The sequence below is a fragment of the Falco cherrug genome, chromosome 4 (assembly GCF_023634085.1).
Source record: "Falco cherrug isolate bFalChe1 chromosome 4, bFalChe1.pri, whole genome shotgun sequence".
NCBI classification, from domain to species: Eukaryota; Metazoa; Chordata; class Aves; order Falconiformes; family Falconidae; genus Falco; species Falco cherrug.
The window spans coordinates 75,529,231-75,551,023 of NC_073700.1; the positions used below are offsets into that span (position 1 = coordinate 75,529,231).

The 21,793-nt window shown below is 38.7% G+C and overlaps 1 protein-coding gene across 2 annotated transcripts in view; it reads left to right on the plus strand.

The window, feature by feature from the left end:
* CDK14 (cyclin dependent kinase 14) overlaps positions 1–21,793 on the plus strand; it is a 316,633-nt gene that overhangs the window by 252,164 nt on the left and 42,676 nt on the right. For both annotated transcript variants that reach the window (XM_055709447.1, XM_027800119.2), the window contains one exon: positions 104–250. In XM_055709447.1, the coding sequence (XP_055565422.1) occupies positions 104–219 (116 nt within the window). In that variant the 3' untranslated portion in view covers positions 220–250. The remainder of the gene's footprint in view (positions 1–103; positions 251–21,793) is intronic.

Consider the following 21,793-nt stretch of genomic DNA (forward strand, 5'->3'; position numbering starts at 1 on the left):
TATATTTACTCAGTGTTGTGTTTTCCATATATATTAATTATTTTAAAATTACTACTTTTGTGGGAAGAAATCAAAGTTTCTAAACTGACACTCTTTTTTGCAGTGTCTTCTATTTTTACTGTACCGAATGTAAGATTACAGCCAGAGACTGGAGAAAGCATGAGAGCCTTTGGAAAAAACAACAGTTATGGCAAAGGTGTATCAAACAGCAAACATTGAAGAATACCTATGTTCACAACTGATCATGCAGGTAAGCCATGATTATTGGAAGGTATATCTTTGAAAATATTCTTTACTTTAGTTCTCTTTAGAGAAACAAAATATAAAATTCACCTGCACATTTCTTAAATTGCTCACATTCAGGCAGATAATCTGTTTTTGCAGTATAATGGTCAGTATGAAGAGTGTAAGTTGCTGGCCTTGTGGGCAGGATCAGTGTCACTGAAAGGTTGAAAATATTGCAGAGGCTGGTGCCAGCAGATTAACTGCTAGGTTGCCTTTAATTTGGACTGGTGTTTTTTTCCCCAGTAAGACATGGAGACATAAAATACCTCTTGCCATTTCTGTTGCTAAACTTTGGGGCAAGGACAAGAAATGATTCATTTAGTATGTTTGATAGCCTTGATAACAGAAGGATATTCTTGATGGAGGCAGAGGTGCTATCATGTTAATGAATGTGGTCTGTGTTACTGGATCTACTAGAACTGGTTTTGTTCTTGAAAGGCTTTCATTCAATACACCATCTTTTTAGCCTTTGTTATTCAGCAGTGAAATAGTCTGTAATATGACTTCAGGTGTTGTAAGAGTAGAACAGAACCTGGGAAGGACAGGTGAGTAGAGAGACTACGTACCAAATTACAGTAAGGGTATGGTGGTGTTTATATCATGGCATTAACTCTCCTCTGCCCATATGCATCACCCCAGTGTTTTTTCAGTGGAATTTCCCACTTGACAGACTCTTCCAGATTAGCAGTATTCCCTTATATAGCTGCTTTGCTTATTATGTTTCTGTAAATAGTTTCATACCACAGTGTTTCACAAAATACCCAAAGTGCAGTTCCTTTCATTCAAAAACCCAGGCCTGCTGCTTGGTTATTTTTTTAAGTCCTGGTTGCTTTTGCATGTTGAGTATATTATAACAGCTTGTTATGGAAGTTCTAGGAGCTGAGATAAATGCACACGCTGCTTGTGTACCTATTCAAAGGTATAGTCTTACATAAATATATAAAGTCTATATTTAGCTACGTTTGCTTGTTACAATATCAGATATAACTTTCTCTAATTAATTATAATCAGTTTTACTGTTGTAGGTTTATGTGAGTTTTTTTTTAACCCTATAATATCGTGGAGGCTGTTTGCCTGACAGGCAGCAACTGCTGAAAAACTGAAATGAATAGATTTTGGTCTTGACAGCCTGCCCCAATTTTTGCACAAGCTCTCTGCCAGCAAACCATTTAAGATTTTCTAATGTCAGAAATGAGGCTGCCTCAGAGCACTCTGTTTACATCTTTATTGACAAGCTAATCCCTATTTTTTCCCGGGGCTGTGTCCCTGCAGACATCTCTTCAACCTTGTCTCTTCTAACGTGACATATCATCCATCTAAAGTAAATTTAGAATGTGCCCATCTATGCTAAAGACCTTTTGTGTGGAAGCTTACGTATGGAATCTCATTTCTCATGTACAGAATCTCTGCTTTCTGTTGCTTCCCAGCAAATGTAATTTTTCATTTATACAATATGCAATAGAAAGTCTGTATTTGCAGAGGGGTGTGTAAAATAGCAGTAAAGAGAACCATTTGATCATTCTTACTGAATATCTATTTAAGCCAATGCAGATTACTTTTTAAAATTTTTTTATCTAAAGAGAAAGAGAGAGCCATATGTACCCTTGATGTACGTCACTGTACTATTATGGCTACTCAACCACAGCTTTAATACAGAATAGCACCTTTCATTGTGTAAGATCTGGAGCCACTTAACAAATGTTAAGTTGTGACGTATACATTATTGTTTACAGTTTTCCATCGTAGCTTGGGACTTTGGTGTGCAGGTGCTTACAGTGCAGTAACATAACCGTTCCTGCTTGTAGTATTTGACTTGTGATGTAAGATGGGGAGCAGCAGATAATACTGGAAGAGTATTAGTACTGAACAGGAGTCCTGTTGTACAGTGTAGAGAGTTGGGGGTTAATGAGGTGCAAGTAGAATAGCAGAGGAGGCAGAAGAAATGTGGACATGGAAACTGGACCTGGAAGAGGAGCTGTTTAGGCTGGGTGGAAACCTTTAAAGGAGTGAGACCACTAAGCAAAAGGAGTAAGAGTCAGTGTGGGGAGTGAAAGGAGTTGGGAAGAAAGACAGCAGTTTTGATAATGTGAAAAGGTCTGGCGAAGGCTTAATCTGAAAAGCAGGTGGCTGTGATTTGAAGCAGTAGAGCAGTGATGGGCACGTAGGATGTTCAATCAGTAAAATGAATGAGTCAGTTATTCTAGCACAAGACTAGAGTTGCAGTAAGCAGGATGGTAGCATTAAGGATGGGGTATTTATTATGAGATATTCAGTTAAGGTCTCCATTCACAAGGCTTGGTGAACCAAAAAGATGCATGAAGAGCAAAAAGAAAGATGACAGCAATTCACCAGGGTCATGAAATTAACAGACAAGTCGAGTTAGATGGAGGCAAACAATACAAGCTGTTAAAATGTCAATGAGCACAATGAGATAACATTACATCTAGTAAGGGTAAAGGAAAATTAAAAGGTGCCAATATCGCAAGGAAATAGATCACATTATGAAAAAAACAGAGGCAAACAAATACTTACAGCTTTATCTCCTGGACAAGGCAGGTACATATGTATTTTACCCATCTTCTTGAATTGACTTTATGCATATATGGAGGTGATAGAGAGGTTAGGAAGGGCTGGAATTTTGAAGTATTCCAATATCCGTCAGGAAGCGATGAAAGAGAAAAATCTGTAGATACTCTCTAATCCTCTGATATGTGTGGAAGGGGATGGTTCTATTTTTTATGTATTTTGTGCATTTTCATACATTTATACATTATAAAGGAATTTATTAGAAGAAACACACAAAAACCCCAAACCAAGCAACCATCTTCAACCACTTCCAGAACCTCAATGGTGTTAAATAAAATTCTAGTCTTGTGTCTGATTCTTCCTTCCAAGTGTTCCTAATTTACTTTTTTCAGGGCAGAACAGGAAATAAAATTGAGAGTGCCAACAAAGAAGCTGTGCCAAATCTTGCTGTGATAATTTAAGAAATTATCACCTCCTGCTATTCTTTCCACATGCTTGCCAGATGTTACTGCCCTAATAGTGCACCCACTGAATTAAATCCACCTTTCTTTAGGGGCTGGAAAGCAGAGACTGGGCTTTGTCCAGCAGTGGCTGAGACATGGGCAAACACCATCATCTGCCAACTTTGGAAGCAGCAATTTCTGTCAGATTGGTGAAGGAAAGGAGCTGAAGGCAGTAACTTTGTAAATGGCTCCATCATCATTTGTTAGAGCTCATCTGCTGCCCTTAGAAACAGCTGCATGGAGCGACTGAAGAAACTGGTGTATCTCTGAGAATTTCTGCTGTCTTTAAAATATTGTAGTGCTTCAGCTGCCTGTCTGCCATATAGCTGCTTACAGATCCAGAAAACTCCTTGAAATAGCTAGTAATCTAGGACATGTTTCTGAAAACCTAGATAATCCCTGTCAGGCTCGGACTACTAATAGAGTCTTTGTGGAGTACACTGTGTCATTGTCTTGGGCTCCAAGAGAGAGACAACCCATCATTTTAGTGCCCATGGGGAAAGAGCTGACATCTGAAGTTACCAAGGTCGGCGTTGAGGCTGCTCCCTACTGGAGAGAATTAGCAAATAGGTAGTAATGAGCTCCGCTGCTCACAGAAGTGTCTGTCAGCAGTGAATTAGATGGGGCCTTTGGGGGAGAAAGGAAAGAAATCTTTTGGCCATATCCAGGCATCTTTAAAGCTTTGTGATAAAGCAAAACATTTTTATTTTGTGCCTGTTGGTTTTCACTGATATATTTTCCCCCTGGGCAGGAAGCATATCTGCAGAAGTATTCCCCATATCTACATAAATTGTTGAGATATATTGTGTACTGTATTCACCTATCTCTACAGATACTGTTTTATCAAGACAAGAATGGGCCATAAGAAACTGCAGAGCTGCATTTTCCTTTGGCCAGTGGAATATGTGGCTGGTGTTTGTTCCTCTCTGGAGGAGAAGGAGTCAAATTGTAATCGAAAAGACAAGGCATTACCTGATACCAGATAGCACGCAATGTTTTCTTGTGGTGATTTATAATCCCCGGTTCCCATTGGTGGACCAGAGACACGAGATGTGTTTCTGGCCTATTGTCTGCTTTCCAGAGCCGGCAGGGACAGCTTCATTCAGGATGGTAACACCATATGCTTTTAAAGTATTTAACCTGTATTACCATAATGAGATCCCCTGGCTTTCTAAATCTCTTTGACAATTCACTGGAGCAAAACAAAAAGTGGTCTTTATTTGCATTGCTTCACCACACGCACATGCATCGGAGCAATCCTGAATTTCAATCGTAGGATGATGAATTCTTTCTTCTGTGTCCATTTAAGCCAGCAACTGACACCAGCCCAGCCAATCAAAGGGACCATGGCGTCATTCAGGTCAGCTCAGCTGTGTAAAAAACAGAATAAAGCCGAAGAGGTGACAGTTAGCATTATAATGGCAAAAAGTGCTAGTCACTGATTTGGTTGCTTCTAACCAGGGATGTGCAGCAGCACAGAATCATTATGTAAAATCACCTTTTTCTCCTTGCTAGCTAGAGAGGTGACTGTTGTTGCATCTCCATCCAAATAGTTTCATTTTTGTTTGTCATCTTCAGTTTTACATTTACAAATTGTGTAAGAGCTCCTATTCAGCACCACTGTGTGGAAACATAATTTTTGCCTGTTTTGCCCTAGTTGAGCTGCAGGGAAGCTGTAGTCCAGCAGTGTATGTGTCCAGCAGTCAGTATTGAAAAGTCATTCTCATTCACTACTCCCCTGCATTTACTCTGTCCTGGGTAGCCCAGTGTTGCTGAATCACTGTGGAAAACCGTATACTGTGCTTCTAAGTCTTCATCTCTCCAGCTTCAGGGGATAAAACTGTAGTAATTACAGTGGAGAAAGGTCTGCATAAAAGAGAAATTCTGAAGTGAGTTGCTGTATGTCAGCCAGATTTTGTCATTGTTGATTTAATCAAAAGCTGCAAGTAGCCAGTAGTGCTTTATAGGTACAAGATCTCGAAATTCAGTGTGAACCCAGCTTGGGAGAGAAAAGCAGAGCTATAAAAGCACAGCAGTTAACAGTTTCACTTTTTTAATGCACTTTTTTTTTAAATAGATGGATTAAAATAAATGTTTACAAACAGCCATTGTGCTGCCGCAGTGGAAAAGATGGAGGCCTAAGCACCAAAGATGGGAGGTTTAAATTTCTCTTGCTTCTTTTAGTGCCAGACAATGTCTATACATGAATGTTGAGGGTCAGTTTAATTATTTAACTAATACTGGATTTGCATAAATTGGCTTTCGTGAAAAGGCTAATAAGATGCAGTTGTGGTGGGCAGCTGAAAGCAATTTGGTTTTGAGTCCAGTAATGACAGTACTGAACAGAGTTGAAATTGTAACATCAATTTTGTAAAACGTTAAATTAGTGTTAAGCTGTGAAAGATAACTGCAGGATCCAAGATACTTTTTGGTGCTCTAATACTTTTAGTGCCATTATTTTTGAATGTTAACAACATAATGGTTTTATGAGACTGTTCCAGCTGTGCTTCACTTAATATCAAAGAATAAGATCACCACACTGATAGAATATGCCTTAAATCTAACACACAAGGGAAAAACTCCAGGCATTGGACTACATTCTCCTCTTGATATCTAAGAATTTATTATCTTATTCCTTTAGTCTAAAATAAGAGTTACAGATGAATTTTGTCCTCTATTCAGCCATAAAGAAAATCCCCCCGTATTCAATAGGCTCTGCTCAGAGGGTGAAATGAACGGAACAAATAGCTGGCCAGTGCAAGTCTGTCCTCATATAAATCACCCACCTCGCTTACGTGACACGTGGGGACTGAGGCTGGAGTGACTGTCCATACGGATGTCCATCAGATCCCCCAGTATGCCACAGTAAAGGGAACTCGCCACCCAGTCAAGGAGTTCATAGGACTTAAAAATATCTTTAATGGTATTCCTGTGTCGTTAGTGTAATAGCTCGCCTTGCCTGTTATCATGTGAAATACACTGCCACTTAATTGCACTCTGTATAAGTAGTGGAATACACAGTCTCATGGCTTTCGTGATAAAAATCCTTCTTCAGAGTTGGTAACCTAATGGATAGAGGTATGGAAAGCGAATGGGTGGAGGATGCCTTGTGGCCTCGCTAAGCGAGCTGAACATGGTGCTGAAAGCCTGTCCGATCCATGGACTGAAAGACCGGGACAGCATCTATGCCTGGAAATAGGCATAGGTGGAAATAAGTAAGCATGAACAGGATTTCCAGAATCATGGACAGGATTCTGGGAGGAGGGGTAGTTAGGGAGTTTCTTTAGGGATGAAGGGAGAAGGAGGAAAGAAAGGAAGCAGCACAGAGAGAGGAGGACTTCACATTTACTGTTACATACTGTACTTGGTAGGACAAGTATATCAAACCTCCATGGCTAGGAGACATTGATGTCTTCCTTGCAGTTATATACTCCATGTTACTCTGTGTGAAATTAGTGGCTCCATACTTACTGACATGATTCTTTTTTAAAAAATTACAAAGTTTCATGGCCAGATCAGCTGCAAAGCTGGCAGAAGAAAAAGGAAGCATTACTAGTCTCATGGATAACTTTTCTCAAGGGACAATATCATATTTTCTTGTACTGTTGCACAGTCTGGAGCCTATTTTCAGTTCATTTCTAATGCATGATAACTTGCCTTCAGCACTGTGAAGATTCATTTTCAAATAATTTTTAGTGTAGAGGTTTTTAATTTAACAGTGGCTTTTGCTGTAGGAAAGATACTAGTGATATTTGCATGAATGCATGTGCTCCTTTGCAGCGCTGTTGGTCTGTCTTTCCAGAACTTTTCAGTTCTTAAATTTAGGAGACGGAAGGTGGAATCTTCTGTGCCATAAATGCACTGTATTGTATTATTAATATTAGGATAGCAAGTGATTCCCACTAGACAGTCTTTGTGGTCTGTTGATGCTTTAAGAAGTGTCTAGGCATGAAAGGCCGTTTGAGTTGCAGTGGGCTGATAGTCTGGGATGACATTTGAATGCAGAGAGGACAATGTATAAATGACAATGACTGGGAGGGAGGCAAAAGCGGGTCTAAACTCTCCCTATTCTCCCATGGACAGTCAACTCTCCTTTAGGATTATTTCCTCACGTGACTCCTCAGTTAGGCTTTGTCTAAGAGGAAAAGTGGAACCACTGAAGGGGAGAAACTGAGGTTTCCAGACAAAGCAGAGGCTCCCAGTGCTGACACATATGGCCCGTAACCCAGAGAGACAGCAAAGCTAATGAGAGGCATTGCCTCTCAGGCATCATTTGCAGCATTCAGAATTAACAGAACATTTTACTTTCAGCCAAATCATAAACAAAAAATGAATTTTAGTAATGCCATATACCAGAATTGTATCCGTGGAGAGCAAGCTTTGTGTTGCTATTTTGAGTCTGTAGTTTACATTGCCTGTTTCTCTATGAAACAAAGAAACTAAACCAGCCACTGCAAAATTGGCTCTGAAGGCAACACCAATTAAAGTGAATGTGCACTGAATACTCCTAGTTGTGGGGAGATTCTTGCCTAAACTGCAGCCATAGTTTACAAGTCATTTAATAAAAATACATTATTTTTTCTGCCCCATAAGCTGGGATGTGGGTGGATGGTTTCCCACATGCTCCTATTGCTAATTGCTATGAAAGGTCTGAGGAGGAAACCCCCCCAAAATTGGGAAAAAATGCTAAATTTGCCAATAAAAATACATAATATAGAGGAATAACACTGAAGGAGTATCTTCAGATATTTTAAGAAGCAGAAACAGAATTGGGTATTTTCCATGATTTTGTGGTCTTGTTATAAATGATTAATGTTGTTTTGGACCATACATGTATTTTGAATTAGTAATTATGAGTGATCATTCACCGCCATTAGTACCTAGCTATTAATTTTGTAGAATCATTTCTGCAACCATCTTTTGATGTTACTATAAGGACTGTTTGTACATTATATTTTCTGGCATGTATGTTGTAACAATACAATCACAGCATGTCATAGCACGGTGTAAGCCTTTTTATTCAAATTTTCTCCCTGAAATTTTTATTGTACAGTTGCTTTTAATGCCTCTCTTCTTCATTCTGTGCATTGCATCTGTGTTAAAACCTAGTTAGCTTACAGTCTTACCTGCTAAGTTTGATTAAGAACAAAACTAGTTACCTGAAGGGAAAGCAAATCTACACAATTAAATCTGTCCCTGTGTGCTTGAAAGATTCAGCAGTAAGTAATCTGTCCCATCATAAAAGGAATAAAATCAAAACCACTGAGTCATTATCATGACTCTGCTTGGTTTCAGCCCACAAAGTCACATCTAGACTATGTAGATACTGTATTTGTTGGTTTATGTGTCTGTGTGCAGACACTTGTAGATACAGAGGTGTAAATGTTGCCAGCATTTAAATGAGATTAAAAATGCTGTTTATGGCTTGCATCAACAACAAAAAAATACTCATAGTCATCCCCAGGTGAAGACTCATTTAACGAGCTTACAGCACCTAATTAATGCTGTAAAGAACGCCATTTGGCAGAGCAGAATTATGAGGTCTGCATATTGATGGTGGCAGGGAAAAATATATCTGTTTTCTCTTTATATGGTAAAATTAACTTGCGTTCTTCAGAAAATGGCACATCTCGAAGGTATTGCTCTCAAAATGATCTCAGGGTGGAAAGAAACAGCACCAGGCATTCAGTTCTGTCCTAATTTTCCCACCAGTTTTTCAGTGTTTCAGCTGCCTCAGAGACTTAAAGTACTCTCATTAGGTAGCTGCAGAGGCTGCCTGCTTGCCTACTCCATCACTCTCTGCTAGCTTTCTCTCTCGCTCCCCCTCTCTTGCGCTCCCTTTTTTTTTTCCCCTCCTGCCTTGGGAGTGACTGTGAAGATCATTTGCTGGCATGATTGGCAGGTTAGAGGATTCGATCAGATGAGTTCCTCTTAGTGCAGGTCAAAAAGGCTAGTTAGCAGGAGCTGTCGAAAAATGCCAGCAGCATTCAAAATGGGAAATGTCATGACTTCGAGGCAGGGGGTGCCACCTGGAACAGAAAGCCCCCAGCTCATTAGCAAGTTACAGGATGCAAGCTTAACTGGAGGGAGCAGAGGAGGAAAGATAATACCCAATAGGGAAAATTATTGTGAAGTGGAATTGATTTCATGTATAATTTGTTTATCACTAGAGGGGACAAATGCTGTCCTCCTGACATGTGCAGAGGAGTGTGGACTGTGAATGAAGCAACTTAGCATAATCTCCAGGTTGAGCTCTGGATATAAAGGATGCCAACTTCTTTCTTCCCAACTGTGGAAATGATCAGGTCATGTTGTATTAATTAAACCTGACATACTCTCAAATGGTTTATCTGGGCAATTTTAGCAATTTAACAGAATGTGGTAGATACGAGCTGCATTCATTATTAACACAGGGCAGTGTTTTGTTTTCTGGATGCAGTGGGGTTGGGGTTTTTTTGCAAGCTGCTGTTGTAAAAAGACGTGTTTCTGTTGCAAGTTGAATTATAACAGAGCTCATTTTTAATGCTTAGTCAGACTGCATAAAATCAGAATGCAAGTTCAGTTCCATGATATAATGTCATTTCCAGGAAAAACTACATACCCTTAGAAAGTATGGATTTAAAAATAAAGTGTTTAGGTTTAGTGTATAAAATTTAATCTGAAATGAAGACTACAGAGTCTGCTGCCTGTCATGGACTTAAAGAATGCTCATACAAAATAGCAGCATTACAAAATGCTTAGTCTTCTCCAAGACATTCTGTAGTGGTAAGATTGCAGGCAAACTCTTCATCCCAGGCAGTTTTGCTAGCCCCCCCTGGCTATTAATGTTGCTAACCATTCATTTGCTTCACTGGTCTGTATTTTCACATAAAAGGCATATTGCGTATCAGTAGAAATGAGCTGCATAGATTTTTCTCCCCCCTTGGTTTTTTTTCAAAAATGTTATGAAAATAAGATGGGATCCTGGTAACTTCTGGAATCTTTTATCGTGGTATCTTTGTGAGGCTTTGAGCCTAGCGTTACTCCTCCTGAAGACAATGGGAGAATGCCATAAACTTCAATGGGAATAGGGCTGGCTCCCTTATCAAAACTAGTGTAGACACAACAGTACCATCTCAGGCTGAGTAAATGAGATTTAAAAGCTGCAAGCTGTTCCTGAAGAACTGTTTTGCAAACTATATCTCTTCTTATTAAGGAATTTTGCCTTTTATATATTAAACATGTACTTCTCTCAGAAGTTTGCAGCTCATGCTTAAGGAGTCTCTTGGTTGAATGCTGAGGAATGTTTGCTTAGTGTTCAGATCCTTGATGTTGTTTTTTTCCAGCTTTCATTTTCTTCCATCCATCAAAGTTTTAACATTGGTTAATGGAGTAGCCAGGGTTTGCTTTATTGAGTAACCACAGGCTGTTGAATTTCCCTTTCTCCACCTAATATGAATCAGATTTTTTAAAAGGACTTTCTTAATCAAAATATTTGCACAGAGACTTACAGATGAGTGTTTTCTGTTTTGTATTTCTGCAAAAAGCTCAGCATTAACATTCTGCTAGTTTGCCAAAAAAGAAGAGTTACTAAAGCACTGTAAACACAGGCATTCTTTACCTTTCAGATAACTTTTTAGTGCAAAGTTCTTTCAGATGGGCACGGTGAATATTGGCTGCCATAGTCTGAGCTAATGAATGCACATACTCAGTCCTTTGCAAAGTTCAAGAAAGAGAACAGAATATTGGAATAAAAATATCCTCTTTGCAGATCCCATGGGAGAATTTTTCCTTGGGTAGCTCTCCAGATGCCCAACTACTCCTTAAGTAAAAAGTAGAAATGAGTTTGAAGAGTTCAGAAACTATTTGTTATTCAATGTCTGCTCTGATGCTTTGTTTGTGGAAGTGATATACATTTAAATTATTTGAATGGAATTTGACTGTTACACTTCTACTGGAAAAGAGAGCAAGCTGCCTGGGAAATCTCCAACTCTGTTAGCTCAATGGAATAAAGACAAAGATCAGTAAGCACTGGACAGACCTGCCAGACTTTAACATTTGAGGGACCTGTGGTGGGTATAGTGTCTATCTGCATCTGGCAGCAGCTGCTTGGACACAAGCAGAAGGATGTTTTGGCTAGGAAGTCAGGCAAGCACAGATAACTCTTTCCTAGGACTGGTGAGACACAGGGTAGTGACCTGTGCATATCCTAGGTTCATGACCAAGGAAGTTATCACTCAGAATTTAAAAAAAATAGTTAAAAACCTTGTATTTCCCACATATTCCCTACATTTTCTGGCAAGTAAAAGAATTATAGCCTGAAATAGAAGAAAGAATTTGACCGTTACTCCTCATTTCTTAACTGGACAACTTCTGGTTTTTCAAAACTGATTCAACTGTTTTCTTAGCTTCTAGGAACCTCATCGTCCAAATAATGACAGCCCAAAAGGAATTAGTAAATGCCTTATTGTCCCTCAAACTTACTATTCCTGCAGTTGTTCGTCATTCAGTCAAATCCTGACTTCTCTATCCTAAATGAATCCTGGTTTGTTCCTTGACTCTCTAGGGAAGGTCAGGCAGGAGTAGTGATTTGGAGAATCTCATATTCATCATCTGATTTCTACATATTTTCTCCCCAAAATTTCTGAAAAATCACTGGAACTTGCTAGTGTGCATTTTGCGAAGTTACGCATCTTTGTGAATCACTTTTCAGCCAGGAAGAAGCTGTAACACATGGTCCGTATTCCATGTCACTGACTTCTTTTGTCATTGCTTATATGTAAAAACACTTGCTTTATGAATTGCCTGTATCTTTTTGGAGGGAATGGATGTGTAGAGAGTGTTGGAAAAGCCCTGAGGTCATCTAAACAACTCTGTAATGTGAGCAGCTGTTGATGAAATGTGGTTCAATCAGTAACATTTCAACTTCTGTTTTGTGTATTATATTTCAAATTAAATAGGGCAGTATAAAACAATCCAGAAGGTGAACCTGGGATTGGGCCATGTAGGTTTTTTGGGGTGTGTCTGTAGTTTGTGACTTTAATGTCATTCACTTTTTAATCTTTTTGTCCATCTGTGTTGTTAATGGTGGCCTGTAGTAAACTAATATCTCTCTCTCGAAATCCTTCTCTAAGACTTTGCCTCACCACATTTTTCTTTCTTTCTTTTTGTTTTTGGTTTTTTTTTTTTACTGAGTCCTACCCCTACATTAAATATCCCACAAGCTATTTACATGTATTACTAAGTCTTTAAGGAGATGAATTTAGGTAGATTGAGGCACATTGAATATTTTTTGACCTAACCCTGTCAAAATCCTTGACCAGGAATTCTATGCATGTCTTGATTTTTATTTTCTTAGCAGGTGGAACATTGCTTTTGAATCATTAACCCTTGCCATATTTTCTCAGAGAACTTAAAAGCTGAGACTTTCTGAATTTTCAAGTCCTAGACTGGCTGTCTTGTGTAGGTTGCTCTCCTCACTCCCCAAAATCATCCCCAAGCCTCACAGTTTTCTGGGAAACTACTGAACCAGTTTGTGTGCTGTCAGAAGTAGGAGCGTTACTAGTATGTGACTGCACTGCATATGTCACCAGACAGCAGAACGTAGCCATCTCTTCTTCTGCCAGACTCTGAAATGCCAGGTAAAGAAACTGCAGCACACCTGGGAATTTAGAAAGGTGTTTGAAATGTGCATCAGTGGAGCAGAGTGATTTAGAAATCTAATTCTCTTTCTGTGAGTTACTGTCGAAGGCAGAGAGTAAATGCAACTCAGTCTGAATGCATGGGTCCTTACGGAAGCAGAAGAGGTAGAAAAAAAATGTCCCCAGCTGCAGGACTGGAGGAAGCAATGCTGCTCTAATACAGCTAGAACACTGGGCAAAAAAGCAGGAGCTACACCAGGTGAAATCTGCAAAGATTCTTATGTATGTGGTGTTTCTCACCTATTTTATTTGCATGAAAAAAGCATCGTTTCTTGTAAACATTGTAGAAGCATCAACATTTTCAGCTTATGTCTATTGCAAGAAACTTTCACTGAATGTTCTGAATTTCTGTTGTTAATCCACTGTGTGTTGTGGTCATGATCATGCACAGAAGTTAAACAACTCCCCCTTGCTCCCCCGTGCCCTCCCCCAAAAAAAACCAAAATCCCAGACCACGATGATAAAATAGTTCATTAAGTCCAGCAACAGCTTGTCAACTTGACTCTTAGTGTGTTTTTGCCTGCCATTACAAACCACATTGATCCACAGATTTGGAATAATCTAGAAATAAAAGGAGGTGAGAAGGATTTTAGAAACTTTTTACCCAGTTTACTCCTTACAATTCGTCCTTAAAAAGGTGGTTGTACTCTAGTGTTTGAGGAAAAAAGATTGTAGTCTTTCTGGTTTAAAATATTCTACAAAATTACAACAAATGTAGTATAAGGGTATGTGCTAAAGGTAGGTGGATGCTTTTGTTGTTTTGTGACCTTGTTGTCTGAAGCTTTGACCTCTCTCTCCCTCATCTCTTTCTTTCTTTATTAACTTTTATTTCTTACATTGCACCTGAAACCTGGAATGTAAATTCTGTAGATCACAGTTTTTACTTACCAAGTTATTGGAAGGTCCTACCACTGTTGGTGGCACTGGAAAAATGCCGTATAATAATAAGGAACCTCAGTGCTGTGTTTATCCCTTTTGGCACAGTTGAATTTGCAATGTTAACACCCCACACACGCCTACACACCCCCAGCCCGGTCATGGATTCTTTGCAAAAGCCGGTGATTTCTTTGCTCCTGGTGCACATCCAAGTGGAAAGGAGATTGGAATGTGAAGAGATTTACCTTTGCTGTCACTTGCTTTTGTATATGGACTGTGCACATTGATGATGGATAGGTATCCTGTAAGTTCCAAACTTTCTGAAAGGCAACAGAATTCTAGCAGACACAAAGTAAGTAAATGGAGGGTGCTGTCAGCACTTCCTTCATTTAACCTAAACCAGAAAACAGATAAGGGCAGACATGAGGTCACATTTTGCCTTTTAAGGTAAATAATCTATGTCAGCTTCCCAAGGCTTTCCATCTCAACAACGATAAACACGGTCTGTGTATAGGGCTGGATCCATCATACCTTATCCCTGTGAGAACCCTCGGTGCGTGTGGTAGGATGTGGTCTGTGCTAGTGTTGTGGGGAGGGGGAAAGAGTAGTGTGTAAAACGCATTACATCTGCGTAACTGGAAGATTTTAGGTTGGTCAAATACATATACTCCGGTGCTAATGGAACAGAGATCACTTAGCACCATATCTAAGGAATTAGAAATGTATATGCATGATTCTCTGTTACTCAAATAGGATGCCCATCATACTGCATTAATGACATAGCTTTATTCTACTCATTTAATTTTTCTTCATGTTTTACCAGCTGAATAGCTCAGTGCTGCTGTTGGGTCCTGTATCGTATGGTAGACTTTGCCTTTTGAACTGCATACATCACAGTTTTCTGCAGCTCCCTATCTCTACTGTCATTCCTTTTCTTTACTTGAAATGTTTCCAAGGAGGAGGAGAAGAAAGAAAGAAAAGATTTTAAAAGGAAAAAAAAAAAAAAAAAAAAAGGAGGTGAAGGAGAAAGAGACTGCTGTGGAAAAATAAAAGTTTAAAAGAAAACCAGAATGAATGCTTCACTTGTTGGCTTTTAGCACAATTACCATACCTTAGGAAATATGCAGGGAATAGTTAATTATGACTAAATGAGCTTCTTTTAGAGTTCATGGCAGGCCCCAGCATCCAACTGTCAGTGTTGTGAAAGATTGAATTGGAAGGCTGGTCTCCCTGTCAGCCGGTAGGATGGTCTGCCGGAGTGAAATAGACAGTGAAAAGATAGCTGCGTTAGAGTAGCCTCAGCAAGGGAAACACGTATAGCATTTGCATACTTCTTCTGCAAAGGGGGTTTAATCCAAAGAAAGGAGGAGATTTCGGTATTGTCAGCCAAGGCTTTGTTCAGGGTGAAGAGCAGAAGGAAATCTGAAGAAGGGGCCTTTCTGAAGCCCTTGCTCACAGACTGGAGGTTGTTCTAGTAAAGTTATGTACTTGGGGATTGTTTACACACTATTGTGTGTTTGAAGATCTTCTAAACTGAAAGACTTAAAGTATGCCTCTTCGCTAACACAAAAGCAGGGAATTTGTATGGTAAAAATGACTTACACTGCAAAACGGAACAAGGTCTTTTCATTATCTGCACAAAATACCCTAAAGTTCCTTTTTTGGTGTAGACAAAGTTCCCTGATACTTCTTAGCTGAACTCATATATCACAGAATGTTTTCAGACTAGGAGAAAAACAGAATTATGTTCTCAAAGTGGAGAGAGCAGAAAAATCAGATACCCTTCAGGCTTAAGACAGCCAAATTCTTGCTGCCTTCTCCAAAACAGTTCTTTGTTAAGCAAATAGAGTTGCCTGCCAACTAAAAACAGTGTTTTAAAATTTAGTTGGGGTAAAGGATTGTGCCTTTATTAAGATCTCTTCTGCATGTTCTGATTTTTTTCTCACCTGAGAGATAAGCCAGAAGCCCCAACTAGACCTCTTTTCCAGATAATCTGTAGCAGACCCAGTCCAATCCTTAGAACTTTTCCAGATAAAATAACTCTCTGTGTTTCAAAAAACAAAACCTATTTGAAAGTGTTGGCAGGCAAATTACTCCTCCTGGGAATGGCTATCCACTTACAGCGTACACTGCCACCTTCCAAGGTTTTCACATGGGAGGAAGTGCATCATCTCAGGGTTATGATTAATATTTAGGGACCAAATAGGCCATCTAACAGTATAGTACCTGAAATAGATGGCTTTTGCTTTTTGTTGCATGATTGCCATAGTCTTAATGGTTTTAGATAGTATTTATGTAGTTCAAAATAAAGGTTTCATTACTTGTGGAAATAATTCACATAATATTATAGAATGTGTTCTATAAATATACCTGTACATTCTTAGTTAGCTCATTTTCTCATCAGCTTTGTAGCTAATAATCATTGTAAAGCAATGTATGTTTCCCTGTCATGCTTTGTGGGTGTGAGGGCCATCAAAGTCCTTGCTTGAATATAGCTTGAATTTCCTATAATAAAAATCAGTATTAACATTAAGGCTTGATGAATTCTGGGAAAGAAGATGAAGCTATTTCTAAGATACTGAAGAATATGAGGTTGGATATATTGTATGGATATATTTGTGTTCACTCTGCAGTTGTTTAATAGTTATAATTAAGGAAAAAATACACTTCTCTTAATAAATGACTACACGTATGATGAAATTTGGCTCTCACTTATACGTGCTGTGACTTGTTCGGTTGGGGTTTTTTTAATCTCAGATGCTTCCTTATGCTCACTCAGAGACAGACATAGGTGTTTCAGCTCAGTTTTTATTCAGCTATGATAAATGTGAGTCATTAAATTCTTAATCATCTATTAGTCTTATTTGCTCCCACATGGTTGTCAGAAAACCTCACAGAAACACCAGGCAGAAGCAAGTCTTCAAGGGATGGGCTATAGGGCACCTCCAGTTTTCAGAGTGTTGATGCAACTTAAAAATCATGTGCCAGAAAGGGGAGGTGGTTGATGGAAAATGTGCTGTATCCAGTTCCTTGCTGAGCATTATCTGTGATTTGTGCTCAAGAAAAGCCTGAATCAATTTCAGCCTCTCCCTTTCTCTTCCACCCTAGAGAAAACTGGAAGGGGAGGTCAAGTTTTGGCCAAAAAAGGAGCTGAACTGAGGCATCAGCTGGCACTCAATGTACAGTTCACACCTTCTCTTATTAGTTTAATTTATTCCTTAAAGTGTTTACATTTTTCCAGCTGATGTGAGTAGTAGAAAAAAAGGTATGGTGTGATACAAGGGTTATTTACCAGATGGTATTTACTGCTGGGAAGCATAACAGTGCCATCCGTAAAGTAGTTTTTGACTGCCTACAGAGACAAATAGACAGCTTGAATCCAACCTGGAGATAATGTAGTATGCAGTTTCATAACAGTTATTTTATATTAACTCGTAAGTTGTTATTTTGTCATAAGAAAATGATAACATCTGCCTACAGTTCTTACCTCCTCAAGGAGATAAACTCTTGTGATTTTCTCATGTGCTAGCCACCTTTGTGCAGCCTTCACTGGTTATAAAGAACTCATACTCCAAAATACAGTGTTGGGAAAACAAAGGATGGACCACAGTAGTAATAAACATGTCATTTAAACCTTGCAGGAAAATTCATGGGGTTTATTCAAACATCCCTTCTAAAGAATATCTAATGATAATATTTTAGTGACACAAAGAGGGAGATCTTCTAAGGCTCTCATTCCTGGGCTTCATTCCCACTGAAGGCAGCAGGAGCTGCACGTACAGATCCAGAGGGCTTGCATCTTGAATAGCATCCAATATGGAGCTGAACAGTTAAAAAATAGGAACCGGTCTCACTCCAACACTTACAGTCTGCGTACAGTGAAGTAATGTTTCCACTTTTCATCTCTTCCTTTTTCTTTCACAGTAATGGTGCAATCTCCAATTAGAAATTACCCTTGTTAGCAGTCGCCAGCGATGCCTCGTCCTGGTTTGCGTTTTTCCTATGAGAAGCGTGTCAGAATTTGGGGGAACTAAATATACTCCTTTGTTGGTGAGCTTGTCAAGCACCGCGCTGTGTTCTTTCCCACCAGGAAGGTCAGGCCGCTGGGGGGCCGCTCTATTTTCTGAAACGATCCCTACTGTCTGTCCATGCTGTCTGACAGATTGAAACAGTTGTCTGTGTCACTGCTTTCAGGGCTTTTTAAATGCCTCACTTTCCATGAAAGATGTAAAATATGTAGGCAAAGGGGCGGGGGACACACACAGACGGACGGACTGTAAAAGGAACTATACTTTTTCCTGTATAAAGAAGTATTGGGGTTTCTTTTCTAAAGTAAATTTAATTTTGTTTAAAATAAATTTATAAGCTGATGCAGGGGGAAAAAAAGAGTTGATCTGGAAGAATGGATAAGTCACAGCTTACATATTCTGTTTCTGAAACCTCATTTTAAAATGAGGGTAATAAAATTATTAAACATACATACATTCAGTAGCTGAAGTGAAATAGTGAGTTTCCTTTGTTCACTTACATTTCAGTTTAATATATTTTCATCTGAGGTATCTATAAAGCCTGAAGAAATTGGTACTGTGCTGAGCCTTCAATACTCCCCAGATAATTGAACTAATTAAATCTTTACCAACATTAACACAACTCCAGCATTCCTTGGACAGTGGTTAATTATTGCATGAACATGGCAAGCTTAAACTAAACAGATGAAAATAGAGTCCTGTGGAATGGGTATTGAGTTTATTCTTTATTCATCTTTTGATAAGGTTTAATTAAAACTGCCTCTCTCCATTGTGGTGAGAATGAATGTGCTTGTTTTCTTAGTGAAAGCCAAATTATTCACTTCAGCCATGGTTCAATAATCAAAGCCTTTGCAAAGTTTTGGGTTATATTGTAGCTGTGGAGATATAATTGCTGCAATTCTCTATGAAGGCTTTATCTATTTATTACATTTTCTATTTATTTATTTATTTTAAAAGAAAATTAGAGCATCCATTTTCTGATTCACTATTTTGATGTGCTTTAAGCAGGGCATTTGTGTAAACAGGGGAGTGAGCTGTTGAAAAAAAAAATGGAAGTTTTTTTTAATAACTGGAATGCAAAAATTCTTTTAAAACCAAATCTAAATTCCAGTCTTTTAGAGTAATACACAGAGTAAAATTTAAGCATATATCAAAAGCTATCCTTATCAACTGTTGAATATTAATAAATTTTATGACATTAACAGTGGGGCTCTTACGGTGACTCGCCATGCTCATATAGTGGCTAATTACTCCCTGGGCAAAAATTGTTGAAAGAAGCAGTGCTGGCTTATAATGTTAGAAGATGCTACTTTGTAAAGTTGCTAGAGCCACCTAATTATGTGTATGAAGTGCAAACTGCAACACTAGTGATACCATGAAGGAAACAAATCCTTAGAAATCATCTGAAATGTTAAGCAAGAGCAGTGGGGTACAACTGAAGGAAAATGAGAAGAGCTTGTGATCAGGTGTGCATACATGCAGACTGGTGTCACGTGTGTTGCCATGGATTTGCCTTTCCACTTGGAAAGCTGTAAGCTGTAGAACTGGGTTTCAACTTTTAAGTATAAGCTGCTCTTGCAAATCCACATACATTCATTGAGAAATGACACAGCGGGTAAGAAATGGATCAGTGGTTGTTTAAAAAAAAGTTTACCACTCTTCTTTCACACAGTTCCGCAGGTGACTTAGATGGGCCACCAAAAGGTCATGAAAAGAGTTGAACAATTTTATTTGTATCCTGGTTGCTCTTTCTGTCATGTTTTGGAATGATGTCCTGGCAGGATCTTGGTTTCCTGTCAGACTTCTGCTTTCCCATTTATGAAATACTAATTTCGCTTTCTGTGATTTCTCATAAGCAACTATGACATTGTTCTGTCTTGAGCTCACGTTGTCACGAGGAGATTCCAGGCTGGCACAGTGGTTTTGATTTAAGGGGGGAAAAAGTATTTGCTTCAATTTTTTTTTTTTTTTTCAGTTTCATGAGTTTCTCTACCGTGAATTTCACTGGGTAATAGAAGATTTAGACTATGAGTCAAATCCTGTAGCAAAGGAGTCTCTTGAACCATGGAGTTGGACTTAACTGGTAGCTCTTCCTCCTTTTAAGTGGTAGTAGCATGCTTGTTGCATATCAAGTGAATCCAGAGCTATTTGGATTCACCAGCCAAAGGATCATCTGCTGGGAATTTGTACTCAGATCTACAGAAATGTGTTACCCATGTTCTTTGTCGTGAAGCAATAAAATTTGTGTCCCAGCTGACCTCGGTTAAAGATTCTGTAAGTGTGGCCATTTATTTAGGCTTTACACTGAAGTCAAGATTTGCTCTATACTATTTCCTGAGGTATGGGACTGTCCCTTGGTATGGACACTATGTGCCAGCCTTGCCTTGAGTGCCTGCGTATGGTCAGTCCTGTTTAATGGTGAAAGTTGTATTCTACTTTCCTGCTGATGGACTAGCAAACTTATTAGAAATCCCCCCAAAATACATTACATTAGATCGTCTCTGAGACCAGACATTCCCTTTCAATTTTTTCTAAATAGACCTTTCCTATTTTGTGAAATTTATTTTTTTTTGGCATAAAGAAAATAGATATGGCAGAACTGTTACTTTATCTGAGCTCCTTTCTGCTATGTTTTGTCTTTCAAAGCACTGGAAGTCTATTATTCTAGGAAACAGATTTCTTAATTATTTTAAGGGCCTTAATGTATTTTTGCATGAATTTCACTCTGTTAGAGGTTCTTTGTGTTTATTGCATGTAGAGATTTCCCAGCATTTACTGCAATTAGGCTGTGGTTCCACAGTCACTGAGATGGGGTCTGTGACTCCTGCTTTCCCAGCAGCACAAAATTGATCTGATTAAGAATGGATACTTGATCTCTTTATGGAGAGTACAGTGACTCCATGCTGGTTACTGGGGAATCGCCGTAAAGTCTGCTGATTCAAAGTTGAGCCATTGGAAATTTTTTATGAGATTTGAAACAACACAGCTAGATTGCACTGGATTAGCATGATTTTCACTTGGTCATAGGAGCTGTAAAGCTGCATTTGTAGCCTTGTCACACGTGCTTCTGTCAATCAGATTTTCCTGAACTCTTAACTAAAAAATTATCTTCTAATACTTGGTTGTATTAAAATAATTTTGCTGGGTAATTTATTCTTAAATGGTGATAATAATCCTGAATCAGATAGGAAAAACCTGATGTCCTGGAAATAAGAAAGGGGGTTGCTGAAAAATTTGCTTGCTCAAGAGATTGTAATCTAATCTGAGTGGATTGAAAGATTTGAAAATGTCGTCTTTAAATGTGAAACGATTGTTGCATGTTAATTATTTATTAATACATGTGGGTTAATACCCATTAGCATTTTTTAATATGGGGCTATACAGCACTCCAACAGCTTTGCATATCATCCCTACAGATGTCTTAATTTAGTGAGATTCTTAAGCACTTGGCTAATACCAGGCATACGCCAAAATGTGTGTAAATGCACTTATTAAGTAGCTTCCTAGCCCTCCCCCAGCAGCCATTAGGTAAAGATGGTGCAAGAGGACAGATGGACTATCAAGACTGTTGACTGCATTAATTCATTTTGACGTAATGTGATACTGATTTCTTCTTCAAATGACAAGACTCCTTACTGTTTCTTAAAATTGCTATGTAAACAAGAATAATTCTGCTTGCTTCCTTGCTTTTTTGTTTGACAGAGGATCTACAGGAGTGCAAAAAGGTGATTTCCCTAAAAGTAGGCCCACGTATAACTTACAGCGCTATCACAAAGAGATCCTAATGACTTACACATACATGACTATTATTAACTTACCTTCAACTATAACATTTACATAGTAATAAGTTGTCATCTTTAGGCTATCAGCTACTACTTGATCCAATTCACTCTCA